At 45.6% G+C, this 22939-nt stretch overlaps 1 protein-coding gene across 2 annotated transcripts; it reads right to left on the bottom strand.

The window, feature by feature from the left end:
• Nucleotides 1-1138: 1138 nt before the first annotated feature.
• Nucleotides 1139-22126, bottom strand: LOC129715965 (uncharacterized). 2 transcript variants are annotated; one of them, XM_055665848.1, is made up of 5 exons: nucleotides 21954-22126; nucleotides 19131-19223; nucleotides 12880-13155; nucleotides 3778-3873; nucleotides 1139-1500 (listed from the first exon to the last, which is right to left on the bottom strand). In XM_055665848.1, exons 1-5 carry the CDS (start codon nucleotides 21964-21966, stop codon nucleotides 1154-1156), a joined length of 825 nt encoding a protein of 274 aa, XP_055521823.1. In that variant the 5' UTR covers nucleotides 21967-22126; the 3' UTR covers nucleotides 1139-1153. The 2 variants fall into 2 exon arrangements, with proteins under 2 accessions (XP_055521823.1, XP_055521825.1); XM_055665850.1 differs by lacking the exon at nucleotides 21954-22126 and adding an exon at nucleotides 20098-20286.
• Between the last annotated feature and the right edge of the window lie 813 nt (nucleotides 22127-22939).

Below are 22939 nucleotides of genomic sequence, written 5' to 3'. Positions count from 1 at the left end.
CCGAAGCAAAGAAGTGAAAGCCAAATAGCGGGAAACAAAGCCGAAACAGCAATGAACTGAGAGGGCGGGCGACTAAAAGCCAACAAACCGAAAGGCTGCGTTGCCTAAAAGCAAACTCACTGAATGGCCGCTGTGTCGAAATGCCATCTAGCCGAAAGGCTGCGTCACCTATAAGCCAACTAACCGAAACCCACTCTGTCGAAAAGTCAAATAACGGACATGACATCGCCAGGGGGCGGGACTTGTCAACAATTGTTCCAGACCCCCGAGTCCATCACATCACTGACTGGTGGAGACAGGAGGGTAGGGGTCACTTTCCCACACAAGCCATTATTTGACGTTTCGGCAGAGCAGCCTTTCGGTTAGTTGGCTTTTCATCATCCCGCCCTCTTGGTTCGTTGGCGTTTCGGCTTTGTTTCCTTTCGGCTATTTGGCTTTGACTTCTTTGCTTCGGCTTCTCGTCCTTCGACACCACGTCCACACACGCACAGTGGACTGCATCCCACTGGGAATGGATGCGTCCAGTCCAACCTGCTCTGTGTTTTGAAGCAATTATGTTCTTTCATCTATATTCTTACCCTCTGTAAGCCGGCATTCACTCATTGACCAGATAACTTTGTTATTTCTATACCTATCCCAGTTTTGCCCCATCACAGATATCCCTCTCTTGCACATTTCCTGCAGCTCATCCCCTCCTTTCACTCCACATTAACTCGGCTTCTCTTCCCACAGATGCGTCAATAACTGACGTTTATTTATATTGTAGATTTTAGCAAATGTACTTTTTGTACAGAGTTATTTTGTGCAGCACATTGTGTGTTTTTTTTGTAAACCACCATCTGCAGTTCCTTGTGCTTATGCCCAATGTGCTCGGTGGTTTTATGAACTGAACTAAATGTGACCAATGAAACTGATGCCACTTGAGAAATATTATCATTTTTGATTCTGGTTTACAAGTTTACTGTCCCCTGACTGTTGTGCTAAGATGCATGTGTAGGAAGAACAGCTGGATCAGAATGGACAATTCTCAGAAATCCCCAGGTCACAGGTTAACCATATAACCATATAACAATTACAGCACGGAAACAGGCCATCTCGGCCTTACAAGTCCTGTGCCGAACACTTATTTTCCCCTAGTACCATCTACCTGCAGTCAGGTTGTATTCCTGATACCAGATCTACAGGACACAAATTGATCAAAGATCAGTGCCTCCATTGCGCTGTTCAACCCAGGGAGTGTGAGATGAGTGGGACTGGTATTGGTCACTCTTCCCCCCTCGATGATGTTAGTTCTGTGACAGGAAACATAAGTCACCGTGATCCTTCCACTTACCCCGTGTTCCTGTTCACTGAAATTTCCCTGCCGTCTCATCATGAAGCCGAGTTTTTCAACCCCTTCTTCAATCGCTTGCTTCAGTCTCTCCCGATAGAATTTTGTCAGCTGGAACAATTGGAAGTCGTTCCACTGTGTCAGGAACTCAGAGAATGTAGGCGTTAGATCTGTGTATTCAAAGAGAGAAGCTAAACACCATCTGAATCAGTCACCTTGGCTCCAGCTACAACAGCAACCCTCATCCTGACTGTTCCTGCCCCCTATTAGAATGATCAAAACAGAATCTCGGAATAAGACAATGTGCTAGAGGAACTCAGTGGTTCATCCATCATCTCTGGAGAATATGGATAGGTGACATATGTGGCGAAGGCAGGGATATGGGGAGAAGGCAGGCACGGGTTATTGATTGGGGACGGTCAGTCATGATCACAATGAATGGCGGTGCTGGCTCGAAGGGTCGATTGGCCTCCTCCTGCACCTATTTTCTATGTTTGTATGTTTCTGTGACATTTCAAGTCTGGCCCTTTCTTCAGGCAAAATGTGGTGGGGTTGAGTGGGGAGAAATGTGGACAAGAGGAGGGACAGGTCAAAGCCTGGTAAGTAAGGTGGATACAGGTGAGGGGAGTTTTTGATAGGCTGATAATTGGAGAAAGACCAGAGATGAAAAGACAGGTGTGAAATAAAAGGAAATAAGAGTTTCAAATGGTGAAGCGAGATGAATTAATGTGTGTGGAAAGGGAGGGGGAAGGGAGAAATCAGCGCGAGGAGTAAAAATAGTTAGTAACCGGAAAATCCAGCAGGTCTTGGTGGATAAAGCAAGTGTTCGGCAAAACATCACCAGGTCTATGCTTTGTCTCGCCAATTGCCAACCATTGTAACTCTCTTCCCATTTCCATAGCAACCTCTCTGTCCATGGACAGATGCTCACCGGAGGAACAGCAACTCAAATTCAGCTTGGGAGCCTACAATCCAATGGTATGATCATTGAATTCTCCAATTTTAAGTAACAATCCAAACCGCACACCCACTTTATCCCCCCCCCCCCGCACTCTCTCCACTGTCTAGCACCAATTTCTCCCCTCCCCATTTCCTGCCTTCTATATGCCTTTCCTTATTTTTACAATCTCAAACAGTCAATTCTTCTGCCTAACACCTTGATTTTTCACTTTAGCCTTTGTTCAACCTACCTATCAAAAATAACCGCCTCAATAATATCCATCTCGCTTGCCAGGCTTTATGTTGCCACTCCTCTCTGCCAACTTACGGCTGCCCCCTACATCAGCCTGAAGGATCGTGGAGGCTGAAGCAGCGTGTGGGCAGGGGAGGGTTGGATAGCGTCTGTCCCAGGGAGCATGTGATGGTGTGACCCAGGGAGCATGGGTCCAGGTAGATGGGACAGTATGTGACCTGGGGAGTATGTGACAGTGTGACCCAGGGAGCATGGGCCCCAAGGGATGGGATAGTGCGTGACCCAGGGGGATGGGACAGTGTGGACGCGGGAAGGGTGGGCACTGGGGGACTGTGATCATCTCCATAGCCGGTGTTCAGACAGAGAACAAATCACAGCAAAAACACAGTAGACAAATGCACTGATGAAGAGGTGCAGATGCACTTATCACCTGAGGCAACACTGTAGTTGAATCCAGCTAATCTCCCTCGGATTATCTTCACATGTGTGAACCACCAGTTAACTCATGGATAATGGAAACGCCTTGCAAATGCTCTCCTTCAACCAAGTGTGTCCCACCCATCACCATCGCTCCACTCTCTGTGGCCTCATGCTCCCTGGCTTCAATGATACTTTGTCAGGTGTACACGTTCAGTGATCCTCCTGTACACCAGGATCAGGAGAGGAAGAGATACTCTCTATTATATTATAAAATAGATACATGCACAGTATTTTACCCAGAGGAGGAGAATCAAGAAACAAATGACATAGGTTTCAGGTGGGGTCGGGGATTTTATGGTTAAATCAGTACATGGATAGTATAGGTTTAGAGGGACATGGGCCTTACGCAGGCTTGTGGGACTACAGTAGATCGGCCATGTTGTGTGACGTGTACAAGGTGGGCTGAAGAGCCGTGTTCCATGCCGGGTGCCTCTATGACTCTGAGGCACAACTTGGGCCGTAATAACTCCAACAGTGCAGACTACACAGAGTCCAAACACAAGAGTCGCCACGATACATGTGTCATCTTATACTCTTCACTTTCTCAGAAAGCCTCTCCCCAGTCACTGCATTGATGCATATCTGAATCTTCAATGAGAATGATTAATCGCCTCTACTATCACTCCCTCTGTCCTTTCAACTACTGCCTGCAGATGTTAACATCCTCTCTTTCTCAGTCCCTTCCTTATTCCCCTATCCTTCTGACCTGTGGACCATGCATTAGACGCAAACCAGATATCAAGACATTTATATCGTGAAGAATTCTGCAACACACCTGTGTCTGTCCTTACTGTTGAGGTCACTGGAGCCGCAGTCCTGTTTCCAACTTCAGCCGTGGTGTGGATAGGTGTTACCATATTCTGCCGTTCTGCTGTAAACCAAATAATAATAGTGGGATTAGACAATGATAAAGACAAGAAGGAAATTAGTATACAAACTTATAGCACACAGTATTAGGGGTTCAGTTTTGATGTGGATAGAGAACTGGCTGGCAGACAGGAAGCAAAGAGTAGGAGTAAACGGGTCCTTTTCAGAATGCCCCCCAGCAATTTACAATATATATATTAATGATTTGGACGAGGGAATTGAATGCAACATCTCCAAGTTTACAGGTGACACGAAGCTGGGGAGCAGTGTTAGCTGTGAGGAGGGTGCTAGGAGGCTGCAAGGTGATTTGGATAGGCAGGGTCAGTGGGTAGATGCATGGCAGATGCAGTGTAATGTGGATAAATGTGAGGTTATCCACATTGGTGGCAAAAACAGGATATTCAGGACTATTATCTGAATGGTGGCCGATTAGGAAAAGGGGAGATGCAATGAGACCTGGGTGTTATGGTAAACTAATCATTGAAAGTAGGAATGCAGGTGCAGCAGGCAGTGAAGAAAGCAAATGGTATTTAAGCATTGATAGCAAAAGGATTTGGGTATAGGAGAAGGGAGGTTCTACTGCAGTTGGACGGGGTCTTGGTGAGAAACACCTGGACTATTGCGTACAGTTTTGGTCTCCTAATCTGAGGAAAGACATTCTTGCCATAGAGTACAGAGAAGATTCACCAGATCCGATTCCTGGGATGTCAAGACTTTCATATGAAGAAAGACTGGATAGACTCGGCTTGTACTCGCTAGAATTTAGAAGATTGAGGGGGGATCGTATAGAAACTTACAACATTTTTAAGCGGTTGGACAGGCTAGATGCAGGAAGATTGTTCCCGATGTTGGGGAAGTCCAGAACAAGGGGTCACAGTTTAAGGATAAGAGGGAAATCTTTTAGAACCGAGATGAGAAAAACATTTTTCACACAGAGAGTGGTGAATCTCTGGAATTCTCTGCCACAGGTAGTTGAGGCCAGTTCATTGGCTATATTTAAGAGGGAGTTAGATGTGGCCTTTGTGGCTAAAGGGATCAGGGGGTATGGAGAGAAGGCAGGTATAGGATACTGAGTTGGATGATCAGCCATGATTATATTGAATGGCGGTGCAGGCTCGAAGGGCCGAATGGCCTACTCCTGCACCTAGTTTCTATGTTTCTATGTTTTTATGAAAAGATTACCAAGTGAACCATGAACCACTGTCCACCACAATCAATCTCCCGGTGTTGGGGGTGGGAGCGGGAAGGTTATGGGGGGAGGAGGGAGGGGTGTGTGTCAACATTGAACCAGAAACTAAACTGAATCAGCCATTTCCATCCTGTGGCTTGGTGGTATAATAGTATTGAAATCTTGCACTGAGCGACTCGCTTATTCACATTCAAACCATTCCCCATGGACCACAAGGGACACCTCAAGAGATGGTGTTCAAGAAGGAACTGCAGATGCTGGAAGATCGAAGGTACACAAAATTGCTGGAGAAACTCAGCGGGTGCTGCATCATCTATGGAGCGAAGGAAATAGGCGACGTTTCGGGCCGAAACCCCTTCTTCAGACTGATGGGGGGGGGGGGGGGGGGGGGGGGGGGGAGTGTAGGAAGGAAAAAAAGGGAGGAGGAGGAGCCCGAGGGCGGGCGGATGGGAGGATGGGAGGAGACAGCTAGAGGGTTAAGGAAGGGGAGGAGACAGCAAGGGCTAGCAAAATTGGGAGAATTCAATGTTCATGCCATCCGGACGCAAGCTACCCAGGCAGAATATGAGGTGCTGTTCCTCCAATTTCTGGTGTTGCTCCGGAAATTGGAGGAACAGCACCTCATATTCTGCATTTAAGAGGATCTACAAAGCATAGACCAGAGTCCTAACTTCTGTGGTAGGCAAATGACTGGAGAATATTAAGGGGAACGATATTTCTATAATGGGATATATTAGAATAAAACTAAAAGAAAAATGTATAACACAGCAAAGAGTAGCCGAAGCCAGCGGATTGGGAAACTTTCATAGGACAACAGAAGGAAACAAAATGGGCAATACGGGCTGATAAGATGAAGTACGAAGGGAAGCTGGCTAGGAATATAAAGAAGGACAGTAAAAGCATCTTTAGATATGTTAAGAGGAAATGACTAGCAAAGTCAAATTTGGGTCCCTTGAAGGCAGACATGGGTGAAATTATTATGGCCAACAAGGAAATGGCAGAAGAGTTGAACAGGTACTTCAGATCTGTCTTCACTAAGGAAAGCACAAACAATCTCCCAGATGTACTGGAGGACAGAAGTTCTAAGGGGGTATAGGAACTGAAAGAAAATGTCATGGCGAGAAATAGTATTGGGTCGGTTAATGGGACTGAAGGATGACAAATCCCCTGGACCTGATGATCTGCATCCCAGGGTCCCCAGGGAGGTGGCTCTAGAAATTGTGGACGCATTGGTGATCATTTTCCAATTTTCAATAGATTCAGGATCAGTTCCTGTGGATTTGAGGATAGCTAATGTTATCCCACTTTTCAAGAAAGGAGCGAGTGAGAAAACGGGGAATTACAGACCAGTTAGACTGACCGGTGGTGGGAAAGATGCTGGAGTCAATTATTAAAGAGGTAAGAAGAACAACTCCAGGACTGTTTGGAGTCTGTAGACTGGGAAATGTTCAAGGACTCGGCAACGGACTTGAACAAATACGCCACAGTTGTCACAGACTTCATAAAGAAATGTGTGGAGGACTGCATCCTTACAAAAACCTTCCGAGTGTTTCCCAATCAGAAACCTTGGATGAACTTTGAGATCCGCACTCTCCTGAAGTCCAGACACAGGGCATTCATGTCCGATAATACAGTGGCCTACATGAAGTCCAGATATGACCTTGGTAAGGCCATCATAAAGGCCAAAAGGGACTTCTGCTCCAAACTGGATGATGAGACAGATGTTCGGCAGCTGTGGCGGGGCCTGAATGCAATCACCTCCTACAAGGCGAAACCAGGAGGCAGCTCGAATGTCGGTGAAACATCACTCCCTGACGAGCTCAATGTGCTTTACGCACGCCTTTACAGGGAGAATACTGATGTGCCTTCCCGATCCCCCATTCGCTGTGATGGCATTTCAGTCTCAGTCACAGAGGCCGACGTCAGGAAATCCTTCAGAGGGGTGAAACCCCGAAAAGCACCTGGTCCTGATGGTATACCCGGTCTTGTTCTAAAAACCTGTGCGGACCAACTGGCGGGAGTTTTTATGGACATTTTCAACCTCCCACTTCTGAGGTCTGAGGTCCCCACCTGCTTTAAAAGGGCATCAATTATACCGGTGCCCAAGAAGAGTAAGGTGACGTGCCTCAATGACTATCGATCAGTGGCACTAACGCCGGTGGTGATGAAGTGCTTTGAGAGGCTGATCATGGAGCAAATCAACTCCTACCTCGACAAAAACCTGGACCCACTGCAGTTCGCTTACCGCCACAACAGATCAACGGTGGATGCAATTTCGCTGGCCCTCCACTCCGCTCTGGACCACTTGGACAACAAAAACTCATATGTCAGGCTGTTATTCATTGATTACAGCTCGGCATTCAACACAATCATCCCCTCCAAACAGGTTACCAAACTCGCAGAACTGGGTCTCTGCGCATCCCTCTGCAACTGGATCCTCGACTTCCTCATCCACAGACCACAGTCTGTTCGTATTGGTGGAAATGTGTCAGCCTCGATAACAATCAGCACGGGAGTACCTCAAGGCTGCGTGCTCAGCCCCCTGCTGTCCTCACTCTATACCCATGACTGCGTAGCGAACCACAGTGCGAACTCCATCATCAACTTCGCTGACGACACCACTATTGTGGGGCGTATCACTGATGGGGATGAGTCAGAATATAGAAGAGAAATCGAGCAACTGTCCATATGGTGCCAGCGCACTAACCTGGCCCTCAACACCAGCAAAACCAAGGAACTGATTGTGGACTTTGGAAGGAGTAGGAGGGGATGGTTGAAAGGGTCAAGAACTTCAAATTCCTGGGCGTGCACATTTCTGAAGATCTTTCCTGGTCCGAGAACACTAACACAATTATCAAAAAAGCACATCAGCGCCTCTACTTCCTGAGAAGATTACGGAGAGTTGGATTGTCAAGGAAGACTCTCTCTAACTTCTACAGGTGCACAGTAGAGAGCATGCTGACCGGTTGCATCGTGGCTTGGTTCGGCAATTTGAGCACCCTGGAGAGGAAAAGACTACAAAAAGTAGTAAACACTGCCCAGTCCATCATCGGCTCTGACCTTCCTTCCATCGAGGGGATTTATCGCAGTCGCTGCCTCAAAAAGGCTGGCAGTATTATCAAAGACCCACACCATCCTGGCCATACACTCATCTCCCTGCTACCTTCAGGTAGAAGGTACAGGAGCCTGAAGACTGCAACAACCAGGTTCAGGAAAAGCTACTTCCCCTCAGCCATCAGGCTATTAAACCTGGCTCGGACAAAACTCTGATCATTAACAACCACTTTTTGTTATTTGCACTTTACCAGTTTATTTATTTATGTGTGTATATATTTATATCATGGTGTATGGACACATTTATCTGTATTGTAGTAAATGCCTACTATTTTTCTGTGTGCTTAAGCAAAGCAAGAATTTAATTGTCCTATACAGGGACACATGACAATAAACTCACTTGAACTTGAAATTAGAGCGCATGGTACTGGGGGTAGGGTGCTGACATGGATAGAAAATTGGTTGGCAGACCGGAAGCAAAGAGTAGGAGTGAACGGGTCCTTTTCAGAATGGCAGGCAGTGGCGAGTGGAGTGCCACAAGGCTCGGTGTTGGGGCCGCAACGGTTTACCATATATATTAATGATTTGGAAGAGGGAATTAGGAGCAATACTAGCAAGTTTGCGGATGACACAAAGCTGGGTGGCAGTGCGAACTGTGAAGAGGATGTTAGGCGGTTGCAGGGTGACCTGGACAGGTTGAGTGAGTGGGCAGATGCATTGCAGATGCAGTATATTATAGATAAATGTGAGGTTATCCACTTTGGCGGCAAAAACAAGGGGGCAGATTATTATCTCAATGGGGTTAGGTTAGGTAAGGTGGAGGTGCAGCGAGACCTTGGTTGTCCTTGTACACCGGTCACTGAAGGTTGGCATGCAAGTGCAGCAGGCAGTGAAGGAAGCTAATGGAATGTTGACCTTCATAACAAGAGGATTTCAGTATAGGGGTAAAGAGATTCTTCTGCAGTTGTATAGGGCTCTGGTGAGACCACATCTGAAGTATTGTGTACAGTTTTGATCTCCTAATTTGAGGAATGTCATCCTTGTGATTGAGGCAGTGCAGGGTAGGTTCACGAGATTGATCCCTGGGATGGCAGGACTGTCATATGAGGAAAGATTGAAAAGACTAGGCTTGTATTCACTGGAGTTTAGAAGGATGAGGGGGTGATCTTATAGAAACATATAAAATTATAAAAGGATTAGACAAGCAAGATGCAGGAAATATTTTCCCAATGTTGGGTGAGTCCAGAACCAGGGACCACAGTCTTAGAATAAAAGAGAGGTCATTTAAGACTGAGGTGAGAAAAAACCTTTTCACCCAGAGTTATGAATTTGTGGAATTCCCTGCCACAGAGGGCAGTGGAGGCCAAGTCACTGGATGGATTTAAGACAGAGTTAGATAGAGCTCTAGGGGCTAGTGGAGTCAAGGGATATGGGGAGAAGGCAGGCACGGGTTATGATTGGGGACGATCAGCCTTGATCACAATGAATGGTGGTGCTGGCTCGAAGGGCCGAATGGCCTCCTCCTGTACCTATTTTCCATGTTTCTATGTTTCTATGGGATAGAGAAGGGCTGATTTCGGATAGTTCACATATTTATGTACGTCGGAGATCATGTCCCACAAATCTGATTGCATTTTCTGAAGTAACATAATAGATTGATAAGGGAAAAGCCATAGGCTTTATTTATATAGACCTCAGGGTATTTGGTAATGTTCCGCATGATAGGCTGCTTTGGAAGGTTTCATTACAAGTGATCCAGGGAGAGCTAGCTGACTGGATAGAGAATTCACCGTGAAAGGAAGCAGAGGGCGAGGGTGGAAGTTTGTTTTACAGACTGCAGGCCTGTGACTAGTGGTATTCCCCAGGGATCGTTGCTGCCCCATTGCTCTTTGTAGTTTAAATCAAAGATTTGGATGAGAACACAATGAATGATTAGTACGATGGCATCAAATGATGCAAAGAGGTCTTCATCCGTTGGGCTGAGGAATGTTGAATGGAGTTTAAGCTCAAGGTGTTGCATTTTGGGAAGTCAAAACAGGACAGGACCTCAGTGAATGACAGGGTTGTACAGGGTCTTGGTGAGACCACACCTGGAGTATTGCATGCAGTTTTGGTCTCCTAATCTGAGGAAAGACATTCTTGCCATAGAGGGAGTACAGAGAAGGTTCACCAGACTGATTCCTGGGATGTCAGGACTTTCATATGAAGAAAGACTGGAAAGACTCGGTTTGTACTCGCTAGAATTTAGAAGATCGAGGGGGGATCTTAGAGAAACTTACAAAATTCTTAAGGGGTTGGACAGGCTAGATGCAGGAAGATTGTTCCCGATGTTGGGGAAGTCCAGAACAAGGGGTCACAGTTTAAGGATAAGGGGGGGAATCTTTTAGGACCGAGATGAGGAAACCATTTTTCACACACAGAGTGGTGAATCTGTGGAATTCTCTGCCACAGAAGGTAGTTGAGGCCAGTTCATTGGCTATATTTAAGAGGGAGTTAGATGTGGCCCTTGTGGCTAAAGGGATCAGGGGGTATGGAGAGAAGGCAGGTACAGGATACTGAGTTGGATGATCAGCCATGATCATATTGAATGGTGGTGCAGGCTCGAAGGGCCGAATGGCCTACTCCTGCACCTATTTTCTATGTTTCTATGCCAAGGCTTTATTCTTTGGAGAGCAGGACGATGAGGGGTGATCTTATTGAGGTGGATAATTTTGTGATGGGAGTGGATAGTGTCTTCGACCCAGAGTAGGGGAATGAAGAAACAGAGAAAATGGATTTAAGGTTGGAGGAAAAAGATTTAGGAATCTGGGGGAGAATATTTTCACGCAGAGTGTGTTGGACATATGGAACGAGCTACCGAAGGAGGTAGTGTTCAAGAAGGAACTGCAGATGCTGGAAAATTGAAGGTACACAAAAAAGCTGGAGAAACTCAACGGGTGCAGCAGCATCTATGGAGCGAAGGAAATAGGTAACGTTTCGGGCCGAAACCCTTCTTCAGACCGGAGGAGGTAGTTGGGGCAGATGATACCATAACTTTTAAAATATATTTGCACATTTGCTTGGATCAGAAAGGTTTCAAAGGGTATGGAGCACATGTAGGCAGATGGGACCAGCACAGATGGGGTATATTGGGCCGAAGAGCCTGGTTCCTTGCTGTACGAGCATCTGACTTTATGATTTAGATTAATGAAGCCAAACATGGAGATGATACATAGACATAGAATAGTGAAGCACGGGAACTGGCCCATCGATGCCCCATATCTGCATCAACAATATCATGCCAATTTGAAGCACCTGGTCAGGCAGGACGCTCCAGGAACTGACCAAAGTCTGCGTAAAAACCTGTTCCTCTTAAACATTCGTCTCTCCAGTAAGAGAGTCAAGATTCCAGAGTGTTTTATTGTCATATGTCCCGGACAGGACAATGAAATTCTTACTTGCTGCAGCACAACAGAATATGTGAATATGTAAACATTGTACATAACAGGGGAAAAAATAAAAAGTTCAATAAATAACAGATATAGTGCAAATAAACAAATAATAATACAGTCATTTACAGTTCAGAGCTCATAGCTTATTAGCTGTGTTCAATAACCTGATGGCTGTGGGGAAGAAGTTGTTCCTGAACCTGTACATTGCAGTGTTCAGGCTTCTGTACCTTCTTCCTAATGGCAGTGGTGAGATAAGTGTGTGGCCAGGATGGTGTGGGTCCTTGATGATGTTGGCTGCCTTTTTGAGGTAGCGACTACAATAGATCCCTTCGACGGTGGGGAGGTCAAAGCCGTTGATGGACTGGGCAGTGGTCACAACTTTTTGTAGTCTTTTTCGCTCCTGGACGTTCAAGTTGCCGAACCAGGCCACGAAGCAACCAGTCAGAATGCTCTCTCCCGTGCACCTGTCGAAGTTTAGGAAAATCCTCTTTGACATGCCGAATCTCCATAATCTTCTCAGGAAGCAGAGTCGTTGATTTGCCATCTTTACAATTGCATCAGTGTACTAGGTCCAGGAAAGATCTTCTGATATATGCGCAGCCAGGAATTTGAAATTATTGACTCTCTCCACCATTGTCCCATTGATACAAACAGGATTGTGGGTCCGCATCCTTCCCCTACTAAAGTCCACAATCAGTTCCTTGGTCTCACTGACGTTGAAGGCCAGGTTGTTGTGCTGGCACCATTTGGTCAGTCGGTCGATCTCACTTCTATACTCTGGCTCATCCCCATCGGTGATTCGTCCAACCAAAGTGGTGTCATCGGTGAACTTGATGATGGAGTTTGCACTATGACCGGCTACGCAGTCATGAGTATAGAGTGAGTACAGCAGGGGGTCCTCACCCTGGGAACAAGACTGCCAATATCTATGCCCCTTATATTCTATACTTCCATTAGGCCACCACTCAGCCTTCATTACTCAGATAAAACAAACCAATCTCCGTCTGCCTTTACTCAGACCATATGTCCAACTGATGTGTATTCTAGTGGATCATTTGACAGCTTTCCTCATAATCCACAATTCTACAAGATTTACTTTGTGTTAGAACTTACTAACTCGACCACTGACCTTTTTGTCCAATCGTGGACATGTTTAGAAATTGCAGAGCTGATCCTTGCAGAATATTACTGGTCACGAACCTAGTCAGTATAACATTCCTCCACCACTATTCCTCGCTCCTGTTTACCCTCACTCTAACCCCTTTGTTTTCTTCTCTTCCCTGTCCCTCCAGTCTTCACCATTCTGCAGCATCCACTCCCCTCCCATTTCACTCACCTGTCTCTTGAATGAGACTCGATGATTCCTTGTCTGATGGATCTCGGTCATGATGGATTTCGCCACTTGGGTCAGTTCCAGGGCCGTGATCCACGTCTCCTGTTCCTCTCCCTCGGGACTGACATTTTTCCCTTTTCTCTTTGGCAGCTTCACATTCCATTGACTTTCTGCTCTCAATCCCACTTTGTTTTTCTGTCGTTGTTCCTGTGTTTTGACCATCTTTCTTTGATGAGGTGCCTGGCAAAAGTCTTTTGAAAACTTTGCCTAATTTCCCACCTGAAAAACCATTAATTGCAGGTTGCAGAGCAATTTTGGAATAGCTGGCAGCAAGCTGAGATGACATTTCTAGGGCAATTGGAAGTTAATGGTCATCTTAACAACAGAGTAAGAAAACAGGCCCTTCGGTCCAACCTACACCAAAATGCCCAATAGGGAGAAGGGAGTGAATGACAGTGGTGGCTCGAAGGGCTGAATGGTCTTCTCCTGCACCTATTGTCTATCTAAGCTAGTCCCATCAGTCCACGGTTTGACCATAATCTCTCTAAACTGCACTGTCCATGTGTCTATTGGGGAAAAGATTTAATAGGACTGTCGGGGTAACTTTTTCACAGGAAGGGTGGTGGGTGTACGGAACAAGCTGCCAGAGGAGGTAGACGAGGCAGGGACTATCTCAAAGCTTAAGAAACAGTTAGACAGGTCAATGGATAGAACAGGTTCAGAGGGAAATGGGCCAAACGCGGGCAGCTGTGACTAGTGCAGCAGGGACATGTTGGCCGGTGAGGGCAAGTTGGACAGAAGGTCCTGTTTCCAGGCTATATCTCCCTATAACTATGACATGATATTATGGTACCTGCTTCAATTATCACCTCAGACAGCTTCTTCCATATACTCACCACCCTGTGTGAAGATGTTAACCCTTAGGTTCCTTTTAAATGGTCCCCCTCTCACCTTAAGCCTCTGCCCTTTAGATTCTTCTACTCCAAGGAAAAATACCTGTGCATGCACCCTATCTAACTCCCCCTCATGATTTTATACATCTATATAAGATCACCCTTCAATCTCAATATTCCACAATATTTTATTGTCACATGTACCGAGGTTCAGTGAAATGCTTTGTTTTGCTCACAACCGGGTAAAACCATACAGCAGACCTCAACTCTGCAGGACACAAGAGTCGCCGTGTTAATCAAACAGTTCTAACTGCTGCTCGCAGCGGCTATGCAGGCCTGCCGCTGAACGCAGCCACAAACGCCACCCCACCCCCCAACCACACTCCACTGGGTCCGCTTTGTTTTTGCCGTCCTCTGATTGTTCTCCTTTTGTTATCGGGGATCTCCCCTGTTGTTGGGGGCCCACTGCTGGGTCCCACCTTTGTACTCGGCAATCTCCCCTGGATCCCCCTTTTGTTCTTGATGTCCCCCCGCTGAGTCACTCCTCTATTGTCATCCTGCAACCTGGAATGGGTCAACATTCCGAGTTCAAGTTCAAGTTCACTTTATTGTCACATGCCCCAATCGTGAATAAGTGCTATTTGAATGACCGTATAGCCATACAAGTAAAGAGAACACAGTACACAATATAATTTTACCTTCCATATTAGGCCGTGGGGTGGGGCGAAGATGCAAAAAGTCGCAGATCTCTCCACGATTTGAGGTAGGTGACTGGAGGGATGGCTCCGCGATGGGTAGTCTGCCCCTGCTGTTGGAGGATCTGATTCCGTGTCCGGTCTGGAGAGGCCCTAACAATCCAGTTATTAGGCCGTGGGGTGGGGCGAAGATGCAAAAAGTCGCATCTCTTTGAGGTAGGTGACTGGAGCCCCCCCCCCACCCCCCCCCCCCCCCCCCCCCCCCCCCCCCCCCCCCCCCCCCCAGTCCCCACATCATCAAAACATACCGAGAAACATTATGATACACATATAGACACACCAAAAATAACAAAAAGTTAAAAAAAACACTGGAGCTGCTGGTGAGGCTGCTGCTCGGGCTCCACCCGGTGGAATCCATCTTGGACAGTTCAACTGAGCTGGGAGGCCAACAAGTGTTAGACAGACCTAAGAGCACCACACTCGAGATCAACAAAGAATAATGTCTCCTGCACAACAGAGAATAATGTTCTAGCCTGCCCAACCTCTTTCTCCAGCTCATACTGGGAACACCCGCGTACATCTTCTTTGCACAACCTTCGATCTTATGCTATCTTTACTGAAATAGGGTGATTAAACTGAACAGAATGCAAGTGCGGCCAATGTCATGTGCAACTGCAACATATGTTCCAACTTCTACATTGATTTTCCCAAATGATGAAGGCCAGCGTTGCCAAAAGCCACCTTCACCACTATGCATCCTGATGTGTTTTTGGGAATTAAGTACGTACTGGATACTCTCCAAGGCAGTTCCGTACAACACAAAGGTCCTTTCCTGGTTCGACTTCACAAACTTCCATCCAAACTTACTAATCACACCTTGACATCGCCACTGAATTCATTTCTTCAGATGAGACAGCAGTGGGACAACATAGACCCCAAGTGATGCACCATTCACAGGCATCCAAACTGAAAAGCAATCTTCTACCATCACTCTGCTTCCAGTCATCACGCCAATCCTGTATCCAGTTAGGCATCATCCCATGAGGACACAACATGATCTAACCTAACACAGGGAATCTTATAGGCTGAAATATGTACAGACTATGTCACTGGCCCTGTCCTCATCAACATACTCAGTTACTTCTTCAAAAGATCCAATTAAATTTGTGAAAGACGACCTCCAAAGCCAAAACCATGCTGACTATCCCCAATATCTGTATTTTCAAATACACATAGATCTTACCACTTTATATCCTCTATCGTAACTGTCTTACCACAAATATTAGGCTTACTAATCTATAATTTAAGCTTCTTGCGGTTCCTAGTCTCGAGTTATCAGGTTTTTTCTTTGTAACACTTCTCAAACAGAAGCGCAGCATTATCTACCCTCAAATGTTCAGCACTTCACCCACGGTTAACGAAGATTCACATATCTGAAACAGGGCTCCTGCAATTTATCCTTTAACAGTGGCCTCAGATACATCTGTTCAGGGCCCAGAGATTTACTTTCCTTCACATAGTTAAGAACATCCAGCACCACCTCGACTGTAATACAACTGCACTCAAGACTTCAAGTCGTTCTCCATGATAAATACGGAGGAGAAAATATAATTGAATACCTTGCCCATCTCCTGCAGCTCCACACGTAGATGACCACTGAGGGGATTCTTTCACTCTCCAGCTACCTCTTTTTCTATAATATACGTGTAAAATCTATTCAGCTTCCCCTTAATTATAAGTGCCACCATGTGCACACTTTTTACCCTCGTGATTCTGTTCTAAAGTTTGCTCCTCAAACTCTGACACATCTACCATGAAAGCATTAATACAGGCAGCCTATACCTAACCCATGTCTCCTTTTCCCAAACCAGAGTCTCAGTTTCTCTCATCATCCTGTGTTCCTCACTTGTACTTCACTAACAACATGCATATCTTGAAATCTCACCATCACAATTTAAAAACTTCCCCTTTCAGACATCCCCTTACACACATACAACTTACTCCAATGACTGCTCCGATCTCATACTGTCAAAGGTGGAATTGCACCACCCAATTTAGAATTTTACATTCAATGCCAGAAATGTCCTTTTGCACAGGGTTTCAAAGTTAATTGAATTGTAGTGATTGGTCACAAAATGCTCATAGATTTAGGTCAGGACTATGAGGTTTACAGGATCGTCTCACGAGAAGAATCTTTCACCAGAGGATGGCCACAGTCTGGGACACACTGCCTGAGGCGATGTTGGACGCAGTACTCTCACATTATTTTGGCAGCACCTGGATTAACCAGATAACCATATACCAATTACAGCACGGAAACAGGCCATCTCGGCCCTAGAAGTCCGTGCCGAACAATTATTTTCCCTTAGTCCCACCTGCCTGCACTTATACCATAACCCTCCATTCCCTTCTCATCCATATGCCTATCCAATTTATTTTTAAATGATACCAACGAACCTGCCTCCACCACTTCCACTGGAAGCTCATTCCACACCGCTACCACTCTCTGAGTAAAGAAGTCCCCCCTCATGTTACCCCTAAACTTGTCTCTTAATTCTGAAGTCATGTCCTCTTGTTTGAATCTTCCCTATTCTCAAAGGGAAAAGCTTGTCCACATCAACTCTGTCTATCCCTCTCATCATTTTAAAGACCTCTATCAAGTCCCCCTTAACCTTCTGTGCTCCAGAGAATAAAGACCTAACTTATTCAACCTATCTCTGTAACTTAGTTGTTGAAACCCAGGCAACATTCTAGTAAATCTCCTCTGTACTCTCTCTATTTTGTTGACATCCTTCTTATAATTGGGCAACCGAAATTGTACACCATACTCCAGATTTGGTCTCACCAATGCCTTGTACAATTTTAACATTACATCCCAGCTTCTATACTCAATGCTCTGATTTATAAAGGCTAGCATACCAAAAGCTTTCTTTACCACCCTATCTATATGAGATTCCACCTTCAAGGAACTATGCACGGTTATTCCCAGATCCCTCTGTTCAACTGTATTCTTCAATTCTCTACCATTTACCATGTACTTCCTATTTTGATTTGTCCTGCCAAGGTGTAACACCTCACATTTATCAGCATTAAACTCCATCTGCCATCTTTCAGCCCATTCTTCCAAATGGCCTAAATCACTGTGTAGACTTTGGAAATTCTCTTCATTATCCACAACACCCCCTATCTTGGTATCATCTGCATACTTACTAATCCATTTTACCACACTAATTAGCATTCAAATTGTAAGTGGGCAGCAAAGATCTTATAGGATCTTTGGTGGGCAGTGGGCAACAAACCAAGGAGTGCTGGGAAATGGGTTAACTCTAGTTTATTGTTGTCATGTGTACCAAGATACAATGAAAAGTGTTTTTGCTGTGTACTAACCAGACGCAGAAAATACTATGCATTACAATCTAGTGAGCTACAAGGCACAGGACAAGATAATGGGAGTGGCATTCAGTGTAAGTTAATTCCTGTAAAGTGTGATTAATGATAGTCCGAGGGTCTTCAATTAGGCGGAAGGAACCATTTGCTAACTGGTGCGTGGATGGTTCAGTTGCCTGATGGTGAGTGGATGGTTCAGTTGGGATGTAATGTTAAAATTGTACAAGGCATTGGTGAGGCCAATTCTGGAGTACGGTGTACAATTTTGGTCGCCTAATTATAGGAAGGATGTCAACAAAATAGAGAGTGATTAGCAACTAGCTTGGGGGGACTTAGAGGAACTCCAAACAAGGGGACATCACTTGCGAATTAACTGGTGGCTGTGTGGATGAGCTTCCAGTGAGGTGGTGGACGGTTCGTTTTTATCATTTAAAAATAAATTGGATAGTTATATGGACGGGAAGGGAATGGAAGGTTATGGTCTGAGTGCAGGTATATGGGACTACTAGGGGAGAATATGTGTTCGGCACGGACTAGAAGGGTCGAGATGGCCTGTTTCCGTGCTGTAATTGTTATATGGTTATATGGTTATATTATGATGGTGACCTTGCCAAGGCAGCGGGAAGTGCAGATAGGGAGGGATGTTGGTTTGCCTGATGGTCTAGTTACATTCACAACTCGTTGCAATTTAGTCAGGTCTTGAATGGAGCTCTTACAAAACCACAGATAGACACAAAATACTGGAGTAACTCAGCGGGACAGGCAGCATCTCTGGAGAGAAGGAATGGGTGACGCTTCGGGTCGAGACCCTTCTTCTCGACACAAAACGTCATCCATTCCTTCTCTCCATAGATGCTGCATGTCCCGCTGAGTTACTCCAGCTTTTTGTGTCTATCTTCGGTTTAAACCAGCACCTGCAGTTCTTTCTTAGAAAACCATGCTGTCATGCATTTTGATAAATGCTTACTGTGGCGAATCTGCAGACGTTGGTAAGAGTGTAGAGGGATTGGTGGCTGGCAGACCCATCGTGAGCCAAAAGCCCATTTCTACGCATGATTCTGGGCATTGATATTCTGACAACTTTTGTGATAACACGTCAAATTGCAGCGATTTATCACACAATTCCTGCATCCGTCCACGTATGACTGTGCTGTCCATGCAGTTGTAAATTGTCTCTGCTCAACCCCTTCCCTATTTCCCCTTTTTTTGTGAACCTCAGTATTTGCACAAACGCCCATTGTCAGGGCAACATTTATATTTCACAGACGGCTCTACAAACCTTTCTGTTGACTTGATGTAGATGTCACTGCATCACCTCCCCAATCGCCACCTTCAGCCATGATGATGACAAGCGTTCCATCATTCTGTGGTTCTGGAATTAACAATGTTAAGATAATCGTCAAGCAACAATTGAAGGCGAATGAAAAAGTTAATTGGTGAACTAACACACACAATATCTGATCCAATGGACCCGTCCTCCCAAGGTCATAGACTATCTGATCTCATACAACGTCCGATAAACCATCTGAAAGTCCAAATTTAATGCACTAACTAATGCCCGCTTTTCTAATCTGAACGTTATTTCCTCAGAGAACAGGAAGATGATTGTCTGAGTCTGAAGAAGGGTTTCGGCTGAAACGTCGCCTATTTCCTTCGCTCCATAGATGCTGCTGCACCCGCTGAGTTCTCCAGCATTTTTGTGTACCTTCGATCTTCCAGCATCTGCAGTTCCTTTCTTGAACACTGGAAGATGTTTAATTCCTCTGCCAGGTTTGAGTTACTGTGAGGAGGTGGTAAAATAGTTCAATTATCGGGTGGCTTCAGAAGTGGAACAATGAAGTGAGATCTGCATTTACTTTGGATAAATTATTAACTGACGGAGTCTATGATCATCATTGAACCATGACTCCCAAAACACTTTCCAATATTCCCACTTTGCTACAAACACCATGTTCTTTACTGCCACTGACCTATCCACGTAAACCTGTGTCCTTTCCCAGCCACAGGGCCGTGTTCTTAATGCGGAGTAAATGCGAGGGAATCAAAGTGTTGTAACAGACACCAGCAGCAACACGTATGTCACCAGCGCAAGTAGAATTATAACCCCACGCTACTGATTCATGGCTGGGCCGATAATATGAATGTCATTATATATTTTAAATATTGATTGCTTCATGTTTTGATGGCTATATTGCTATTGATTGGAAAAAATGACCAGAAATAAATTTGAGCTGCGATAGTCTAACCTCATTCCAGCTAGTCGGGTGAATCTTGATTTGCGAGGTGCGGCTGTAGTTTTGTGAGATGCAGCGCTCAGTGTCAGGTGCAAGCAGCTGCCTGCCCACCAAAGATCTTAGCTGTCCACAGCGTGGATTCCAACCCTCACATTCCTCAGAACAGGGTGCGGTCTCGCTGCTGAAACCAAGACCAACCGGTTTGACAATCTACTGTGAATAAAGTGTTTTTTAATTCCTGTTAACCCTTTCTGCTGATAGGGATACAGTAGGGATATGTTTTGAATGTAACCTGTAGGAATTATGAGTTTGCAACTTCTGGAGTTTACAAGGATGAGATGGTATCTCATTGAAACATATAAGATTGTATGGAGGTAGCGGCAGCGGAGACCCGACTCGGTTCTGGAGCTGTGGCGGAGGCAGCGACCACCCGCGGAGTTTGAACCGTCGCCTCGGCGCAGAGGGAGAACAGAGAGGGAAGAGACAGAGACTTTAAGATTTTGCCTTCCATCACAGTGAGGAGGTGTTTGGTGAACTCACTGTGGTGGATATTAAATTTGTGTTGATTGTGTGTTTTTGTCATTTATTTAATTATATGTATGACTGCAGGGAAACAAAATTTCGTTCAGACCGAAAGGTCTGAATGACAATAATCTAATCTAATCTAATAAAATTGTTAACGGTTTGGACACACTGTAGGCAGGAAACATGTTCCCGATGTTGGGGGAGTCTAGAACCAGGGGCCACCGTTTAAGAATGATGGGCAAGCCATTTAGAACGGAGACGAGGAAACATTTTTTCTCACAGAGAGTGGTGAGTCTGTGGAATTCTCTGGATGCTTTCAAGAGAGAGCTAGATAGGGCTCTTAAAGATAGCCGAGGCAGGGGATATGGGGAGAAGGCAGGAACGGGGTACTGATTGTGGATGATCAGCCATGATCACGTTGAATGACGGTGCTGGCTGGAAGGGCCGAATGGCCTACTCCTGCACCTACTGTCTATTGTCTGTCTGCGGCATTCCTGGAAACGTCTCAGTTGTCCTCCGGCCCACTGTTACTCACTATGGTTATTTATTATATAAAGACTGGTGACAAAACTCTGCTCTCCAGAAGTCAGTTCAGATGGGTCGACCTGCGTGAGGGATTATTTCAACATGGATACAATTTAAGCGAACAGGAATTTTCTTCCTGCTATTTTTATGTTCTCATTAACGTGAATATTTCGCAGTTCCCGGCCTTCTCGCTCTGTGTTCACGTCTGATACCAGCTAAAACCACATGCAGTGTTCTGGTGAATCGGAGAACGCGTTTCTTTTCGCGGGTTGTTTTAGTTTTGGTCGGCTAATTTCGGGCTGATTTCTCGTTTGCGGGATGAAGACCAACAATAATCCCGTGCAGCATGTTCACTCGGCAATGAGCTGAAGAATTCTCTCTCCACACCGCCCGGGAAACTGTAGGAACCGGATTATAAACCCGATCAACTGGGATTACAGTGTTAATGGAAAATGACAGTGTATTAGAATGGGTTAAATCCCAGTGACCCAAGTTGCATGGTGTCCAGTGACGGCTCAGCAATGTGTGTGCGGGTGCCGGCGAACAAAACGACCGCGAAACATGTTGCATCGGATGCCACAGACAGAATTCCGACAGATTGTGTTAAAATCCGGACAGTTCCTGAATTTGCAGCAGCAGAAAGGGTTAACTGGAATATACTGCGGCCCAAGGTAAAGGTGGACTCCCGCAATCCCGGTTCCACCCACTCTCAAGGAGTGACCGGCCGGACCACTGGTCTAGGACAGGGCAGAAAGTGGCAAGAAGTGGAGTGGGCCAAATGGGGAAAACATAGACAGCAACATCAAAGCAAGCCTCACCTCGCCATCGCATGTATTTTCTGCCTGGATTTCCGTGTAGATCTCACAACTTCTGTCCAAAGATCATATCTTTGCTTTTGTCTTTGCTCTTGCGTTCCGACCAATGAGGCGGGTGTTTTTGTTTTAATTCAACGAATCCCAAGTTGTGAATCTGATCCGCCCCATGCACTGGGAGAGTGTCAGATCTGCCAGATGGGTGAACGGTGCTGCTGCCCAATGATCTTAGAGCAGATAAGATCTTTGCCGCTGCCCACCGTAGTACGAGTTTCAGTTCAAACATCGCTCCCTGTTCTAAGGAATGTAGGTGCTGGAATCCATCCCGTGTACAGGCAGGTGCCCAGTTGCACACATACACTGAGCTCCGAGTCTCACACGACAGCCCGCATCTCCTAAATCAATTACAGATGCCTTAGCTTATTAATTATAAGCATGAAACGCCATGAATGTCTAAACGTAGTCGGAACCACCATCACGTCGGTTATTGCAGTGTCTAGTATGTGTTTCTGTCTTCATTTCAAATCCACCCTGGTCTTTTCTATCCGAGGTACATGCCCACACTGGGATACAGGTGAACAGAACAGTACACGATCTTATAGTTATCTAGCTATTTTCACATTTAGCTATCAAGGTAGCTATTTGCTATATATCCTATCCAGCTATAAACAATCTGGCAATCTAGCTATGTATCGTTCTAGTTATCTGGCTCAGTAATCATGTATCTAGCTGACTGTGTAGTTAGCTAAAAACATATCAGACCATCGACCCATCTAGCCGTCTATCCCTCTAGGCATCGAGGGATCAATTAGCCGACCAGCCATCATGCCATAACGCCAGCTAGACGCCTAGCCTTATAATCGTCTCCCATCCAGCCAACTGACCGCACGGGCATCTGCCCATCTAACCATCTAGCCATGAAAACATCTAGCAATCGAGGCAGCTAGCGAGCTATCTAGTTTGCTGTCTTTCTGGCCTGTTAAATAACTATC

The sequence above is a fragment of the Leucoraja erinacea genome, unplaced genomic scaffold, assembly GCF_028641065.1.
Source record: "Leucoraja erinacea ecotype New England unplaced genomic scaffold, Leri_hhj_1 Leri_1558S, whole genome shotgun sequence".
Taxonomy (NCBI): domain Eukaryota; kingdom Metazoa; phylum Chordata; class Chondrichthyes; order Rajiformes; family Rajidae; genus Leucoraja; species Leucoraja erinaceus.
Note: the sequence above shows the minus strand (reverse complement) of the source record. Positions and strands in the feature narration are given on the sequence as shown.